The 18,996-nt window shown below is 40.2% G+C and overlaps 1 protein-coding gene across 2 annotated transcripts in view; it reads right to left on the reverse strand.

Annotated features, from left to right (window-relative positions):
- Positions 1-254: 254 nt before the first annotated feature.
- The window catches only part of IBTK (inhibitor of Bruton tyrosine kinase), an 88,244-nt gene continuing 69,502 nt past the window's right edge, over positions 255-18,996 (reverse strand). For both annotated transcript variants that reach the window (XM_061623212.1, XM_061623211.1), the window contains exons 22-29: positions 18,195-18,343; positions 17,257-17,417; positions 12,195-12,287; positions 11,589-11,732; positions 3,968-4,102; positions 2,787-2,858; positions 2,568-2,700; positions 255-1,934 (exon numbers count right to left, since the gene is read on the reverse strand). In XM_061623212.1, coding sequence (XP_061479196.1) covers positions 1,809-1,934; positions 2,568-2,700; positions 2,787-2,858; positions 3,968-4,102; positions 11,589-11,732; positions 12,195-12,287; positions 17,257-17,417; positions 18,195-18,343 — 1,013 coding nt within the window. In that variant the 3' untranslated portion in view covers positions 255-1,808. The remainder of the gene's footprint in view (positions 1,935-2,567; positions 2,701-2,786; positions 2,859-3,967; positions 4,103-11,588; positions 11,733-12,194; positions 12,288-17,256; positions 17,418-18,194; positions 18,344-18,996) is intronic.

Below are 18,996 nucleotides of genomic sequence, written 5' to 3' on the forward strand. Positions count from 1 at the left end.
AAGCCTATTAACTGTATGTTTGAAAGGAACTGTGAATACTACCCAAGACAGTGAACAAAAGTGTGCAACTATCTGCAATTCCCTGGTAGTGACACAAAGAAATAAAGCTCAGATGATGTACCAAGGAGAAATATAGGAAGTCTCTAATTGTAGTACTACACTACAATAAGTAATTTTGATACTGTATAGGAAGATATATATTCTGACATGCATGTATCAAAGTAACATTTGTCTTGATTCTTTGGTTTTATTCTGAATATAGCCTCAACATACTGCTAAACTAACAACTACAAATTTGAATTATATATTCCATGTTGATATATTTTATTGTGCACTAATGAGAAGTTTGTCTCATTACCCTTCATAGTTGTTTGTTTTTGTTTTCCCATCCAATGAAATGCTGAGTCACAAAGATAATCTATAAATCAATCATGTATTCTGCAGTAGATCAAGCTGTGCCATCATTTAGTCTTTACTGTAATTGTGTTTCCAGGGTCATTTTTGGTGTTCAGTCCCAAACCATAAGATACAAGTACATTTAATGTAGACCAGAGGCAGACAAACTGCAGTCCTCCAGATGTTATTGGACTCCAACTACCATTGCCCCTAGCCATTGGCCATATAGGCTGTGGCTGATGCAAGTTTGGAGATTCTAGGAGGGGAGCGTAGTTATCACATACCCTTGAACAAAAAGCAGTGAGGGAGGAAGGGGATACCCACATTAGCCAAATCAGCCCTGAGGATCAATGGGGTAAAAGATGCTGCAGCCAGATTATCCTAACATCTAGAATCCTAACTATCATCTGGTAGTTGGAGACCAACAACATCTGGAGAGCCAAAGGTCCTCATCCCTTCAGTAAATGTTCAGATAGGTGAAATAAAGCCCCCCCCATAACTCCACTCAGACCAACACCACTTTTACACAGTTAACAAACATTTTTTTATAAGACTTTCCAATTACAAGAAAAATCATCCACAATCAGGCATAGGTTTTTGAACACAGAGTGCTGAATAATATCAATGAATCTGTTACAAGTGAAAATGATCAAAATGCAATTTGCTTAAGTAGTTTTAATATTTAATTAATAGTTTCCACTTTTCCTTAAACATTTTGCAGTTTAGCATGCTGCTTCTTACCCCATCCCATTCTGCGATACAAGCCAAAAAGTGCCATTCTTTTCTCTCTCTTTTTTTGCTACTTGAGCTTGAGCTCTTCTGAAGCTGTCATCATCATAATGCAAATACCTACCTAAACCAGCACAGAATGCCTGTCCAGCACAGACTTAAGTAAGGCATGACGGTAAGGAGAATAGGTCAGAAGAGCAAAGAATACTGAGGCACAGAAACATACCCAACATTAGATACCACTGCTTCAACAGACAGCATTTTCTTTCTCATTTACACAGAAAAAAAAATTAGGAAATCAAAATGTGTGATATTCTGGTTGATTATTCAGTTCAATTAATTTAACATGTATGCATGATTATGACAGTTCAATTGTTGTTAACTGGAGAAGTAACACTTGGTTTCGTACCTTTTGCTAATTACTAAGAAAGTAAACGCATATAGCCCTACTTAAAACTTAGTTTTAAGCATTCAACTCCATCTTCACAATATGCACCTTGTGAAGGAGCACAATCTAGCGATGCAGTCTGAAAACGAAGATACATTTTCAGAGCAGGTACTATGTTGAAAATAGATGGCACACATTACTACCTTCATTTTTACTTTAGAACCACTACATCCATGCAAATAATGCTACATTTGTGCAGTGCATACATCGTCATAAAATCCAAAATTAGTCTGCATCAATGCTTGTTCCACATTGGAGCTGCTATTGGCCCTTGTGGAGACCTTTCAACAACAACAAACTCATCAGGGTTGCCAACTGCTTGATAGTGGATTAACAGATCCAGAATAGCACGTTCTTCAATCTGAAATGAGAGAGGAAGAAACAGGAGGGCAGTATGAATGTTTACACAGCACAGAGTAATGACAGTCCCCAGTCCTTTAAGGTTTACTTTGCAAGAAGCGCCCAAGTCGTTTGACAAACACAGTGGCAGGGCAAAGCCTCAAAAGAGAGCTCCTTACTTGCAATCCCACATTCTCCCTCAGATTCTTTAGTTATGGGATGTTTCTCTTGAACCACTGCAGGAGAAACTGAGCACACAATTAAGTCTAGTTATGCCAAGAGTGGAGAACCTATAGCCTCTAAATATTGTTGGACTCCCTACTCCCAGCAGGCCCAGAAGCATGGTCAATGGTCAGGGTGAGGGGAGTTATAGACCAGCAACACCTGGAAGGCCATAGGTGCTCCAATGAGTTATGCAATGAAAAATAATCATACAGTGAGCTGGCATTAAGAAAATTCTTAACTTGAAGGCATATGAATAATATAGCATAATCTTAACCACTGGGCAGAATGTTACACTGCACTGTATTTTTAAAAAATGGTTGCAAGCTGCCTGTTGAGGCCAAAACATAAGGTAAAAATGTACTTAACAAAATAAAATATATATATAATAAATAGCCATTCTTAATTTATTGTACTGGGCATTTTCCTTTACCTGGATCAAAGCTAAAGGTTTCTCTCTACTCCGTATAAGAGCAGCTTCTTGCTGGAGTTCTTCCTCTACAATTTCTGCAAATGTGATAGGTGTCACTACAGCTGGACTCATCAAGGATGCTGCTAACCAAGGGCTGCAAGGTAGATTACAAAGGCAAGATGTCACCACATCACAGAAGACTTTTTCCTACTAACACTTTCAATTACAAATACAACTTACTTCTGATTTTCTGACAGTGTCGGTTCATATAAATGTTCATTTTCTGCACCAAGAGCAGTAGCAGTTGTGCATCTAAGGGCAAAAAAAAATTAGATTATAAACATCATCTAAGGATCTAAAAATCTTGTCAGCATACATGAACCCTAAACAATTTTACTGAACACAGTGCTGTATCTGCCACAGAAGAAGAAATTTGAGTGTATACTGAGATTTTTCCAGCAGCATTTAAAACTGATGAAATATATTACTAAGGAATACTAGCCAGTGGAATAGTATTTGCAGAACACATGTTTTGACCAGAATTTTTTTCCATTTTATTTCTTTTTAAAAAATATTAAATCTCACCTTTCCATTTTGATTTTCAAAAGACAAGCATTTTGAACTGTTTATGAAAAGGATGAGAGTAGTATTCTCTTTCATTAATGGGGATGGCATGGATCAAGGGGAAGAATTTTTTTTAAAAGCCACACAGAAAGTAGACTATACATCTAGATATAATTTTCTCAACTTGTTCACTTACATTAGGATGGCTGTTTCCCCATAATCATGTGCACATATGTGACATCAAGTGTGTGACAGGGAGAGACGCTGCTAGATCGACTGTTCATGCTACTCATCCCTGCAGAAAGCAGAACTGAACTCCTCATGCATCAAGTGATGTGGAGTTCAATGCTGCTTGGACGCTATCCACCCCCACCTCCATGGGCCATCTCTGACAGATGAGCAGGATTAACCACCTGCTCATCACCTGACTGTGATGTCAGATGGTCCCTCCCACCCAACCAAGTTGGCCCGTGGGTAAGGGGGACATAAGGGTCTGGCCTACTGGGCCAAAAAGGTTTCCCACCCAACTTACATTATGTCAGCAGATGTGCAAACACAAAGGAGCAACACTTACACACATGTAGCACAAACTGTTTCTGATAATCACTTTCCCTAAGCCACTGTACTGATTAAGCTATCAATTTAGTCACCTCTATAAAATATTATGGAAGTACTGTAAGCAATCTATAATTTATTCTGTTCAGCAATCCACCAACATGATCCTATCAGAACATACATTCAACTAAAATCAAATGCTCTACATTTAGATATTTCTATGGTTTATTGATGTGCGTACCTTCAATGCTTGCCAGAAATATGCTCTATTAAAACTGTAAATAAATTTTATACTTTCTCACCTCAGAGGCTTTTGATCTTGTAAGTCCTCTTTCGCTTTAGCACAAACTTTTCCAGACCTGGCACCAACTAATTTTTTTTCCTCCACTAGGAGATCACGGAATGACTTTGGTAAAGCAGAATGCAATGAAGAAGACCTTTACCAGAAAAGAGGGATAAAGTCAACACTTAAACTTGCTTACACCTTCTAATAGTGTGTTTCAGTCGTACTAAACTACAGTAAAATAGACCAAATACTGCTATGTTGTGACTTCCAGAAGATTCTAGAGATTCTTCTGTCTGGAAATTATTTTACCAACAGACTAAAGTTGTATGAAAATCCTAATTAACAGGACTTCCGGGAAGGGTGACTTAGCCTGTGCCTGCTTTTGAGACGGGCTCCTGCCTCAAAAGAAGCTTATTCAGATATATCAGTCAGTTTTTTCTTTTTTTTTTGACTGATTAAACTTCTCCCGGGTAGGGAGAAACGAAGAGATTAACCTCAAAGCCTATTTTTGTTGGGACGACCAGATCTCATTAATTTATGGGACGAGGTCCAGCCGACGAAGGTGGGACGGATTTTCAACAGCAAGCTCTATCTGTTAAAGCGAACGTTCATCTTATCTTCTAAGAGAGAACGCACTAACAGGCAAGCACCCTTCTTTCTATATTTTTCTTTTACTTGACTTAAATTGTTGCTGTTTAAAAGAGATTTGCCAGATTGATCGGTTTTTGACATCTCACTGGGGAGCCGTAACTTCTCTCTGCTACGCACTAATTAATAGCTTATCTCTGTTTTTGTTGCAAAAAGCTGTCCTGGATTTGCATTCTAAAGATACACACAGAAGAGGGATTTCTATTCCAGATTTTTATTTTGGAAAATATTATACTGTTTTGAGACTACTCTCTTTTTGGTCTATTTTATTTTGACGAATCTGTTTCTTGACGATTGCCATTAATTGCTTCGATCCTGGGAACTGCATTTTGTTTACTTAACTATTGGAGAGATAAGGCTGTCTGCTCTGTTTATACTGTGATGTCACCAAGTTTGGAGTATTAACCCAATTGTTGCTGAAATAAGAAGTGGTTTTCCTATATTTTTCTTTTAAAATGGCAATTAAGAAAGTGGCTGAGAATCTGGAAATAACTATGTTTCAGAGAATAATGAATGAGATTGAGATAACGAAAATTGAATTGAGTAAAATGAAGCAGGAGATTAAAGATATAAGGGTCCCTGTGAGAGAGGTGACCCTGGAAGGGGTCCCTGTGAGAGAGGAGACTCCGGAGATTGGAATAGGGGTCCCTGTGAGAGAGGAGACCCTGGAGACTGGAATAGGGGTCCCTGTGAGAGAGGAGATCCCGGAGATTGGAACAAACGTGGAACAGGAACAAGATTTGGAGTCTATGGACTTTAGAAATAAAATCTATTGTTTGGAACTCAATGTTATCTCTGAAGAAATTAATGAAGATTCTAGAGATAAAGTTATCAATGGCATGGATTATCTTCTGGACTGGAATGATGTGATGGAGCCCAATATAGAGAAAATCTATGGAATTAACTGCAGCCATGTGACAATGGAAAAACTTTTAAGAGATGACCCAGTGTATTTTGAAAAAAAGAACAGAGATATGATTTTACAGCAGTATTTCAGCAACTTATTCAGAATGGATGGCAAGAAAATATTTGGGATAGAGGTAATTCTCATCAGACTCTTATTATATGACTATGGCTTTGACAGCAAGATTATTATGGAATACTGATAATGGAAGATTGGATATTGAAATTACTGGACTTAACAAGACTACTGAAGATGGAAGATGGAAAATGGAACTAATAGAGATAATAGAACAATGGCTACTGAAATTACTGAACCTAACAGATTCTGATGTGATGGATTAATTGAAATGTTTATTTTGACTATGGTTATGACAATAAGATTATCATAATTAGTAATGAGATGGATTAATCGATATGCTTATCTGGAAAAAAAATTGATAGATATATTTCTTAAAGAATTGAAACCTCTCTTTGACTTTTTGTGGAAAGAATAAAGTAATGTTTATGAGATTTGATGATTAAGTAAGATAACTACTGGAGGAAAGTGATTTTATAATATGACTTAAGAGACAGGATTGCTATATATTATAGACTTATAACTGATTTGATCTTTGACAAATGGGAAGTCAATATTTTACTCTTTATTTTTTATTTTTGTTTTTTTTTTTCTTCTTTTCTTTTTTTCTTTTTGTTTAACTATTTTTGATTTTGTTTTTTGTCTTTGAATGTTTTATGATTTTGTCTTGTATGTTTTATGAAAATCTGAATAAAAATTATTGAAAAAAAAAAAAGAAAATCCTAATTAACATAAATCTTTGGACATCCATATCTGTTTATTATTTAGAGTACTTATACCCCATCTTCAAACTTAAGTTATATCATCTTAAATATATTTAAGGCACAACAAAATAGACAACAGTTACTAGGCAAAGATGTTTACAAGGCTCACCCAGTCCTCAAGCAGCCTTTTCCAGCCTTGGGTCCCTAGATATAGGACCACACATCCCACCATCCTTGAGTACAGGCCATATAGGCCAGCTGAGACTGATGGGAGTTGTAGTTCAACAATATCTGGGAGACTCAAGGTTGGGGAAGGCCATCTCAGATGTTCCATTGCTATTTTGCTTCTGAATCTCTGGGCCATAGCAGATCTCAGAGGAAATGGTGGCTATAGCAGCCTGATGTTAACCCGTTAGAAGGCAGGGATTCCTCACCTGGGTTGCTCCTGCTGCTGCCTCTGCTGTTGGCAGACACATGCTCTAGCAATCATGTCTGCATCTCTACCAATTGGAGACGAAGGATAAAATAAGATCTGGTTATTACCCAACTACTCAGAAGCAGTGAGGCATCAGTTTACAATTACTTACCCTTAATATTTGTTGCCCATTTGTGAGGTCCTTTCAGAGCATTCTATAACACTGTTAAAATCATTTCATGTTATTTTTAGAATGTCCTTCTAAACACACTGTCAATAAATATCTTCTTTTTTAAAGGTAACAAAATTTGCATCTCCAGCTTTCAGAATTAACTGTAATTGGCTTCAAGTTATACTGTCTACTGTTTTGCTGATCTCAGCTAAAAAGTCTGGGGAAGCTTCTGTCCAAGACAAAGAATCACTAAACTGCTGAAATAGGCAGGACTGGACTTGGTGGCTCAATAGTCTGATTCAACAAAAAGTAGCTTCACAGGTTCACAATTAGCATCCCCACTATACCAAAGCTGAAGAAAATAAGAATGGCGTGCAGAGACCTACTATCAACAACTTCTAATCTCTAGCTCTGAAACCCTCTTCCCTCTTTAGGCCAGGCCAATTTCAATGGAAGTTAAACATTTTTACATTTGGGTATATACTAGATACTAGGCTTTCTTATGGTAAATCAGAGATTTTTTAATACTCCTGTAAATCTATCCTCTTTGAATTAGAAGCTAGTGCAAGTATACCTGCAAATAATGACATGGCATTGTTTCCAGGGGCATTCTGTTGAGCAACTATGCTTCCAATTTTAGCAGCAGCAAGTCACTTGGAAAGGCACGGGAAGAAAAAAGGGAGGGAATCCCTTGGGCACCTCGCATTTTTAAGTAAAACCAACCCTGATATTCTTAAACTTTATCCTCTTCCCAAAGACTACTATAAATTCAGGGTAACCTCAGAGATAAATAAAACTTCAGAGTGCTTTTTGGGCCCAACCCCCAAACTAACAAAATTTGGATGGCCCAGATACTTGTGCCCAGTACTAATGGTAACTCAACTGTTTTCTACAAATTACAGAATCATCTTCAGACCATGCATACTTCTCCCAGGCATTTTAGCATGTTTTTAAATTGTTTTTTTTTAAGTGTTTTTAAATTTGTATATTTGTTTTTAATGTTTTTAATTGTTGTAAACCGCCCAGAGAGCTTCGGCTATGGGGCGGTATACAAATGTAATAAATAATAATAATAAGTATGTGAAGGCATAATGAATGATAGTGGACGGAAGAGCCTCAGGAAAAAGCCACAGGCGAGGGACCTCAAAGAAAACATTTCCCCCCTTCTAGGAACACAGAAAGTTGTCAGACCATTGTCAGACCATTGGTCCATCTATCTCAGTTATGTGTACACTGACTGGCATCAAGTTTCCAAGGTTTTGGAGAGGGGTCTCTCCCAGTCCTATCTGGCGATACCAGAGACTGAACCTGAGATCTTCTGCATGCAAAGCAGATACTCTACCACTGAGCTAGTCTTTTATTGTTATAAGCATCATGCCCTAAGCTTTGTCTGTTCGATGTTAAAAACCCTCTGTCTCCATAAGGAGAGATTCCTGTTTTCAGACTTTTTATTAGGAGAGATTCCCATCTTCAGACATTTCTAGTGTCTTGGTTACATTTCACATTTCAACACTCAATGTTGATACCCACTATCAGCCAGTCCATCCAAAGCTTCTTCATGTCACAATTAATCAGCACATTACAGCTATACCCATAAGCTCTAGGGATAAGATTCAAAATAAATACTGTTTATGAAAACTTGAATCCATTAACTGAAATGTTGATCATGATAATAATTTGGCATACAAGAAATAAATGATATATTGCACCCTGCCAGAAGAAGGTATAAATGTTACATGTAAGTGGAATCTCTCAGCAAAGAAATTACTATACTCCCCAATATGGATGCATTATTATAAGTGCACACTGAAAATGATATCACAAGTATTGGTGGGGGGCTTAGTCTATGTTCAACCTTTTCTTCACTTTTCAACAAATGTTTTTCTAAAATGCTCAACTTTGGGTTTTTCTTAATTAATCTTCAAAGAACACTCCATAGTACTAATCCCCCCCGGAGGTTTCTTTTGGCAAGAGGAATGCCAAATATGGTTTAAGATATATTGAGTCTCCATGTAAACAACAACAACAAAGTTCCACAAGGTTCCACACCCATTTGGCATATTGTCTTGCCAGAAGAGCAGCTGCATTTCCAAGACAAGTATCTTGTTTCACTGCAAAACAAAAATTCTGGAGAATGCCACATACTGCAAGCATAGAAACCTCCATTTGGTGCCAAATGTATGCATGAGAGTTCTTCTGGACTTCAAAGTAGTCAGGGTTATACCAGAACTCAATAAGCTTAAGACAAATATAAACTCTTTTCTGTCACCCCTTAATTAATTAAGTGAAGAATACTTAATGAGGACTGTGTTTGGTAATAAGAAATTGTCATCAATCCAGCAGTAGTACAGTATATATTTCATATAGAACATTAAAATAAATTCCTTTATTCAATGAGCTAGTATTTTTTTAAAAAACTATTAAGATTTGACATTGATGGGCTGCTTAAAGCTTTTGGTGGGGTTGTCATTTTCCATTTTTGGAGCCAGATGAATTTTGCTGAAGGAACTTACAGTCATCTATGCCCACATGAAAATTAGACCAAAACTCATTCTACAGGTAAAGTGCACCAGCCTATGCCATTGTAATGTAGAGAAAACTGAATCTCTAACCAGGCTGAAAAATCTGCTCAGCTATGGATAATCTTGGGCTAGTCACCATTTCTCAGTCTAACCTACTTCAAAGGGTTATTGAGAATATACAATGGGGAAATGCCATGTATATTGAGTTTCTTGTAGGAAGCACAGGAAACAAACATGTTAGACAAATAATGCACTTTAAAAAGATGTCCATTTCCTCCCTCCTCCTGGGTTACTTTAGATGGAAAACGTCGTATGTGTTTACCACATACAAGGCCCCAAATTCAATCTAGAGAACCTCTAGTTAAAACAAAAGGAACAGAAAGAAAGGGAAGGAAAGACCTCTGCCTAGAGGATGGACAGTACTAGGCTGGATGGGCCAATGCTATGACTCCATATAAGGAGCTTAACTTAAAAAATACAGATGATTGCAATAATTTTGCTTTCCAGACTCTTACAGCCTTACAAATCAATTATTTCAAATTAACATATTATGCTCAGGATCTATATCTCCCCATCCTGCCCTTCAGCACGATTGCTCTCAGAGTAATGAACAGAATAATGAACACATACACTGTCAGCTGTAGCCAGTCACTGGGTTATGGACATAGCTATTCTAGTTTCCAAAAGCAATAGTTTTGAAAATGTTCATTGTTTGCTAGACCATCTGACCCCTCCTCCTCCTCCATTTGTGCTATGGGGAGAATTTTCTCGCCTAAGATTGTAGAAGGCACCTCTGCACGTATCTTCCCCTTTCTCTTAATTTTTAAAAAATGTTTTTAGGCTGGATGAAAACCACTTCTGGAAAGCACAAGAACCAAGTATTTCAAAACTCTATACAGAGGAGTCAACGCCATTCAAGCAGAGTTGTAGTCAGCAGTCTGTATATAAAAGTTTACGCATGAAACCCAAGAAAGCTTGCCCACACCAGACATCAGATTATTCTGAAACTACTACTTCAGGTAAATAATTCACCTGTTATTAGAAAGTTAGTATGAGACTGAGGTGCTCTCCTGCATGGCAAATGTGTTTCCAGTGTGTCCATCACATGTCCATAGTGTGAATGCCATAACATTGGAAGAGGCACTATATACACCTAGAAGAGGTGTGGCTAACTGTGATCCCACAGAATGTGTTGATTTGTGTTCAACTCCCGTTCAAATATGATGGTATTTGTTTTAAAGTACTTTTGAGAGCCAGTGTGGTGTAGTGGTCAGAGTGTTGGACTACAACCTGGGAGCCCAGGGTTCGAATCCCCACACAGCCATGAAGCTCAGGTGACCTTGGGCCAGTCATTGGGTCTCAGCCTCAGAGAAAGGCAATGGTAAGCCCCCTCTGAATACCACTTACCATGAAAACCCTATTCATAGGGTCGCTGTAAGTCGGGATTGACTTTTTAAAGTGGTTTTAGTGTTTTTGTTTGCCACCCTGGGCTCCTTTGGGGAGGAAGGGTGGGATATAAATTGAATAAATAATAAAATAAAATTTTACTATGTGGACACTGGTGTTCATGACAGAAAGTAAAACAACAACATGTAGAATGTAACTTGGTCATATGTAATTTAATATATTTGGGTAATGTCATAATTTGAAATTCATCTTTACATATAAAGGGTGCAGTTTTCAGATCCTATCGATACTGATTTGGTGGTTCTTGATCCCACATCCTTGTATTCATATCCCTTAATGCGATATCCCAACAACTGCCAACTGATGACACATCACTCCACCGACCAGCTGCTGACTCAGAAATAAATTGCCAGAGATGCAATTGCACTGGCTAACTTAGTCAAAATTTTTAAACTACTGCCAGATCTAAATTCTGTGACTCAAGATGTATGAACATGTGAAGTTGTTTTATTCAGAGTCAGATCACTGGTTCTTCTAGCTCAGTATTTTTTATATTGACTGGTAGTGGCTCTCCAGGCTCTCAGACAGATGTATTTCCCAGCCAGGGACTGAACTTGGGACTTCCTGCATGCAGAGCATGTGCTCTACCACTGAGGTACTGCTCTTCCCCAATGAAGTTTAAATCACAAAAAAATTCTGAGGGTACCCTGCTTGGCTGAAACAAAGCTTATTTTAAAGATAGAAATGGATCCCAGGAGGCATGAAGATAAAGGGAGACTAAGAAACATACCACACATTCCCTGGTTTTGCAGCATTTGGAGGTGCAGATGGCATGGCTGCATCTGGCACAATGTCTGGGTTGTTATCCTTCGCAGCCATTGCAATCAGTTTCCTTTGCTTCTGAGAAAGCTTACTTCCATGAGAAGTGGATCTACTAAAAATTAAAAATAGAAATGTGAAGTGGCTTATCACAGGCTAACAATCATATAAACAAACTGCTAGATGGGCCTTTCTTCTTACTTATGCATTCCCTAGATTTCTATTTATTTATTATTCTATCCCGCCCTTCCTCCCAGTAGGAGCCCATGGCGGCAAAAGCAGAGAAAGAGTTGCCTGTTCCTTACGCACCTAATTGGGATAACAGCAGCAGCTAAAAAAAAAAGCACAACTCTTCCAATTCTGTCCCCGCAATCTGCTTTTACACAATTATGCAATTCATGAATTATAAGGCAACACAGGTATTGTATTGCCAGGTAGACCCAAGATAAAACTTCAAAACTCATACAATTATTTCCAAGATAAAGTTTTAAATTAAGTCTTTAAAGGTAAATTAAAATTTAAATTCACACAAGTCAGTCTTAGGATTTCACCTATTAAATCAAGTTCTTTTACCAACCCTGAATTTATCTTTGGCATGCTTCCACAGTTTTGCATGTTTTCTTCAAGTTCCATAATAGTTCTTAAATCCATAGCAGGAGGGCTGGCAGGACTGAATGGAAAAAATTATAAGTTGTTACTTTTCAAGACATCCATTTTTACTTATATTCCACTTGCCAAACACCATTTAAGTATTCTATATTTTACATACATATTGTAACCGGATGTATAATTTATGTCTACTTCCTCAATTATGGCAAACCTCAAATAGAATGTTTTTGGACTAACATTTTGTATATATTTTTCAGGAAACAAACACAAACACCAGGGATACTTTTAGTTCTACTGACAATGCTGAGTACTTTAAACCATCGTTTTAGTTAATGTGGTTACTTTTGTTTTAAATGCTACCATGAATTAGATCCTTAAAAGATAGCAAGTTTAGGCTGTAAACAGCAAGGACTGCAAGAACTCACACTGACAAGGAGAAACTAGCACCCTCAGCATACAGTCAATCTAAGTGTTATTAACTTAATGATCACAACTATCATAAAATAATTTGGTCATCTGATGCTTCTGAAAGCATGTCAACAACTAATCATATGCAGGCAATGCCCTTTGGAATGTGAACTTCCCTCCACACTAAGTTCACCACTCAGAAGGCCAGGGATAGCAGGAGAAATTCAGCACATTTTAATGCCAACTCATCCAATTAGCATTTCTTTTAACAATACATAAAACAAATGCAGCTGTCCTTTGAAATGCACACTTCTACAAATTTTGCAATGCAGTTCTCCAATCAAAAATGTGTACAGAAATGCATATATTAAGGGAATGTAATTAGGGAAATTGCATCTATTGGTGAAAATAGCCTGCAAAAAGGTGTGTATATTACACAAAATTGGATAAAAAAGACTTTTGGTCTTACTGTGAAACAGTCTTCTCTGTGCATGTCAAAAGATGGTATCAGGTGGGCAGCTAGCTCCACCTAGTGGTTGAAGGCAGAAGAGACTGTTGAATTTTGCAGAGACTTCCTGCTCTGCGTAGCTCCAGTTCTTCATGACAAGCTGGCCAACGAGGAAAGCAGTGATAGTAAACACAAAAACCAGATGAGAGACAACAGCATTCATACACTCTCTGCTAAAGGCCTATTCTGGAGTAGTGATGGCAGCCCAGCCCTCCTACAGAGTGGCCCTGATATCATCTTCTGACATGCACAGAGAAGACTGTTTCACGGTAAGACCAGAAGTCTCTTCTCCTGTGCATGGAAAATATGATATCAGGTGGGACATACCAAAGTTGACCCATGTAGGGTGGGAATATCACAGGGCTGAAAATTACTTTTGGCTGGAGAGGATGTGCTGTAGCACTCTCCTCCCAAAGGCCACTTCTGCGGACGTGGACATGTTAACCTTATAGTGCTTAATAAACGTATTAGGAGTGGCCCATGTAGATGCTCAAATCTCTACCAGGGAAGCATTGCGTGAGAATGCTGCTGATGTGGCTGCCGCCCTAGTGGAGTGAGCCACTATCCTGGCTGGTCGAGTGAGCCGCAGTGAAGCATATGTTAAGGTGATGCATGCTTTGATGCACCTAGCTAGTATAGAGGTGGAAACCTTGTTTCCTAACGAAGCTGGGTGAAATGACACAAAGTATCCATCTTGCGAATGGGTTTAGTTTTGGAAATATATTCTTTTAAGGCCCTTCTCACATCAAGTGCCATGCCTTTTCTGTGGGGTGAATAGGATTCGGACAGAAGGAAGGGAGCACTAGCTCTTGTTGACAGTGAAAGGTAGACAGTACTTTAAGACGAAAGGAATAGTGCGGAGAACTACCCTATCCTTATGAAAAACAAGTAAGTAATGGCCACAAGGAACAAGACCTTAAAGGATAGGTGCCAAAAGGAGATTTGACCTAAGGGTTCAAATTGAGGCTTTGTAGAGCCATTAACACTTTATGCAGGTCCCAAGTCGGGTAACGATGGACTGGAGGTGGCACCGATATAGTTGCCCCATGAAGGAAATGCTTCAGGAACGGGTGAAATCCAAGAGGTTTTTCTGGGGACTTAGATAGAATTGTTGACAATGTCAAAGTATGGCGCCTCAGGGTGTTTAGTCTAAGACCCAATGCTAAACCCTCTTGCAGGAAATAGAGGATCTCTTTAATACCTCCTTTCCTTGAAGTTATACATTTCTTCTATGCCCAAGACAAGAAGGCATTTCATGTAGCTTCATATATTCTAACAATGGAAGGACGTCTGGAGGCCATCATTGTCTCCACCACTTGGACCGGAATGCCTCTCTTCAAGAGATGTTGCCGCTCAATCTCCAGACAGGAAGTGCCAACCAGCCGGGATCCAGACGGAGAAATTGTCCCTGTGACAACAGATCTTCCCTGAGGGGGATTTGCCATGGAGGATCAACTGACAGGTCCAGGAGTTCTAGAAACCAGAGTCTCCTTGGCCAACAAGGAGCTACCAGCAGAACTGTTGCCCTTTCAGCTCCAATTTTCTGGATTACCCTGGGGAGGATCAGAAGTGGCGGAACGGCATACAACTGACCTGGAGGCCACTGAGATGTCAGAGCATCTATTCCCTCTGCCTTTGGTGTTGTGTATCTGGCAAAGAACCTTTTTACTTGGCGGTTGAGACGGGTGGCAAAGAGGTCCACTTTGACTCTGTCGAAGAGTGCCACTATCTCTATTCCCCCTGATGTACTTTTAATTCAACCAGTCTGCTTGACCATTGTCCTCCCCTCTGAGGTGCTCTGCCAGGACTGATTCCAGATTTTCTTCTACTCACTGGAAGATGAGGGAAGCTTCCTTCCGGAGGAGGGGTGAGCGCATGCCTCCCTGATGGTTCAAATTAGCTTTGGCAGACACGTCTGTCCTGACAAGCACTGCTCCAACTGTCTGAACCATGCGAAGTGCCGCAAGGCCAGATGATTTGCCCGAAGTTCCAGGAGATTGATTGGAAGTGTGGATTCCTGAGGTGACCAGGTTCCTTGCACTATCTGGCCATTGCAAATGGCTCCCCAACCTGATAGGCTGGCATCCATCGTGATTAACGTTTGTGGGGGATCCTGGAACGGCATCCCCTTTAGCAGACTGGGCTTGTGTGCCCACCATATTAAGGACCAATGGACTGCTGGTGACAGTACCACTCTCTGGTGTTGCCGGGATGCTATCTCGCTCTGGAAAGCAACGCCCACTGTAGGGGGTGAGAGTGATGACGCAACCATGTGGTAGTTTGAAATGTTGAGACCATCAACCCAAGGACAGTTGCCAGTTGCATAACATGACAGTGCTGACAGTGAAGCCAGAAGCTGTGATACTGCTGCACATATCTTGTTCACTCTGTCCTGTGCCAGCCGTATTATTCCCTGCTTCGAGTCTATAGTGGGCCCCAGATGCACAATGCAGCAGGAGGGGAATAACTGGCTCTTGGCTTGGTTGATTAGGAAACCATGATCCTTCAGGCAGGCCAAGGTGACATGCAGATCCTCCCAGGCCTTGTGCAGCAGTGGGGACCGAATCAGGAAGTCATCTAGGTACGGAAATACATGGTCTCCCTGCAACCTCAGGTGTGCCACCAGAGCAATCACAAACTTTGTGAATACCTTGGGGGCAGACGACAGACCAAAGGGCATAGCCCTGTAATGAAAGTGGTCATTCCCTACCACGAACCTGAGGTAGCGTCTGTGAGGAGGAAAAATAGGGATGTGGAGGCAGACCTCCTTTGAGGTGAGGAAGTCTCCCTTTCTCAGCGCCTTCTTGATTGAAAGTAAGATTTCCATGCAACACTTGCAGTATTTATGTATTCGTTTAGGTTCTTAAGATCGAGTACACCATGAATGAAACATCTTTTTTGCGATGGTGAAGAACATGGAGTAATTTCCCAAAAATCTCTCCCATTGGGACAGGTTCTGTTACAGTAGGGCCACACTCATACGGCAGGTTCCATTACAGGCCCCCACCGAAAAGCGAAAACCGCCAGAAAATGGGGCCCTACTCAACTGGCGTGAGCTCCCCACCCTAAAGTTGATCATGCGATCAGCTGGAGCACGTGAGCTCCCCACACTACAGCTGACAGGGATCAGCTGGAGCGCGTGAGCTCCCCCTGCTCCAGCTGATCAGCTAGAGCATGCGAGCAGCTGCAATTGGTGTGCATGGGGAGGGGGAGAACTGGGATGTCCCCCCCCGCCCCCTGCAAGGCTTGGGGAGACGCAGATGCCTCAAAAAAACCTGAGAATTCCTCAGGAGAGCATCTCGCAGAGAAAATGGAATCTAAATCAGGGTGAGGTTGAATGCACTCCTCCTCAGATAATGATTCTTGGTCCCTTTGAGTCCTGTAGAAGGCGCTGTGAGAGTCACTCTCCTCGTCTCCTTTTGGGTTATCAGGCCCTTGCCTATTCTGGCTGACTTGCCTATTAGTCTTAGGTGCCATCCTGTTGCAGCCAATGCGGAGATGGGGTGTTGAGGCCGCTAGGATGCGGCCACTAAGGTCCCAATAGCTGATGGTTGTGAGGCTAGCAAGGGGGCGTTAATGAGCGAGTGGCATTAGCACACTGCTTCTGATGGGGGGTGGCAAGCCCGTCTTGGGTGGCTTCACGCCATGGTGGGGTTCTGGTGGAGGGGCGGTGGCGCACCCCTGGATAGCTTTGCACCGCAGTGAAGTACTCCAGGCGCAGGGAACCAACAAAAAAAAAAAGAAGAAGGAAGACAGTAAGAAACGAGGTTAGGAGTAGAGGGGGAAACAACAGAACAACTTGGGGAAGAAAAACACAAACACAACTATACAGGCCTGAACCACAGAGCACAGAGAGCGATCAACCGTTCTTGGTGAAGGCAGAAGAGAACTGGAGGTAGGAGCTAAGCAGAGCAGGAAGCCCCTGCAAAATTCAACAGTGCTCTTCTGCCTTCAACCGCTAGGTAGAGCTAGCTACCCACCTGGTTCCAGATTGAAAAAAAATTAAAAAATAACTAGAATTGCCAGATTTATCCATGCCTACCGAAAGCAGGCCATAAGAACTGTTGTTAAGAGCATACCACTTGACAAACATGGGATCAAACAAAATATATACCTAAAACAGCTGATAACCCAATTGGAAGAAGTTGTAGAGATGTTTTTGTTGGGAATGCACTGTGGAAGAGATATTTTTTGCAATGATGGTACCTCACATATTTTCATCTCTTTATTGGCATTTGGAACCCATGGACGAGAAACACTTGTTTTCTCTTTCACCTGAAGTCAAAACACATTAAAATCACACAGTTTTTAAAAAGAGGTATCTCCATCTATAGACAAATACAAGAAGAATGAAACTAAATACTGCATTTAATCTATATTGGGTGACAAAAAGCTACTTTGGGCATGCCAAAGGGCTCTGGCACATTCTGTGGGACTTTTCCCCCTTAAAAGAGCTATTCCTCATATCACATTGGACTGCTTTCAACACCCTTCAGTTTTAGAAAGTGTTTGCCATGCAACATAACATTTGTGGGTTAACATGTCTAAAGCCCTACTGGCTTACATGGTACTCTGGACTGCACTGTGAACACATTCCAAGAATGTATTCGTGTGTACAGTAAGTGGTATTTATTAGAGCTATATTCCTCCAAATATTAAGAGAATCCTTTTATAACTTCTTCAGATTACTGCACCTAGCATACCTTAAACAACTGCAACATCGTAGCTGTTTCATTCATTTAAAATTTATGCTATATTAAGCAAAGATGTTATTTTATTGTGTAGCATAAACTTTAAAGATTAAAAGAAGCCAATTAAAGCAGAAGATAACATCTGCACTTCTCATCAACTCCATATAAATCAAATGTATATCAACTCAACACAGCCTCACCAAAATTCTCAACACCTACCTAGGTTTACTTGGCCTTCTTTCCTTTTTTCTTTTTTTAAAAAAAGCTCAGTTCAAAGCAAAAAAACCCTCAGTACATATGCCTAATAATATTAGAAGCTGTGTATTATTCAATTATAAAAAATGAATAAATATGCTCTAACCTCAACTTTATCTGCATGGAATCCTGCTGTGAAGTCAGGAGACTGCAAATCTCTGGGACTATTCACTCCTACACAGCTACCTTCAGAATCCGACGTCAGCATTTCAGGAAGGGACTCAACAGAATTAGTTTTATCTAGTTTCAATATCCCTGCAAGTATTAGAGAGAATAAAAGAAATAATGATTGATCTCTGAAATGCAAGTTTGATACCACCACAACCTGCTAATATAAAGTTTCCCATGAGGCAAAAGCTGTGGGGAGGGATTGCTATCTTGTCCCCTACAGCTCATCTGCTGGACTTCAAAGGATTCAGCCCTGCTCTCACCCTTGCTCCAAGGTGCCCACAAACTCACCTATTTAAGGCACTTCTGCTCTCCTCACTAGTTACATCAGTCAGTTTGGCAGCTATCTTTCTCACTCCAGCCTCAGCCCTTTCCTACACATCTGTACTTTCTGGGAAATTAAAAGGCAAGAGGGAAAGCCCTATCTGTTGCTCCCTATGTCCTTACTGGTTCCTATCAAGGCCACTGGACACCTTACAGGAATAGAAGAGTATCTGAGGTCCTGGTTACCCTAATGCCCAGAGTTGCCTTTCTCAGTTGCTGCTGCCTGTGTTGGGGATACTGCTGAACTGGAAGCTAAAAAATATCTCAGCCAGGTGAACTGGAATGAACCAATGGGAGCATCTTTCATAATATTAAAAAAATCTTCACTGGATGCCAATTTGTTTCCAAGCAGAATCCAAGGGACTAGTTTTAATCTATATAACCACATAAAGGTTTAGGTATCCAAAGGACTATCT

The sequence above is a fragment of the Rhineura floridana genome, chromosome 4 (assembly GCF_030035675.1).
Source record: "Rhineura floridana isolate rRhiFlo1 chromosome 4, rRhiFlo1.hap2, whole genome shotgun sequence".
NCBI classification, from domain to species: Eukaryota; Metazoa; Chordata; class Lepidosauria; order Squamata; family Rhineuridae; genus Rhineura; species Rhineura floridana.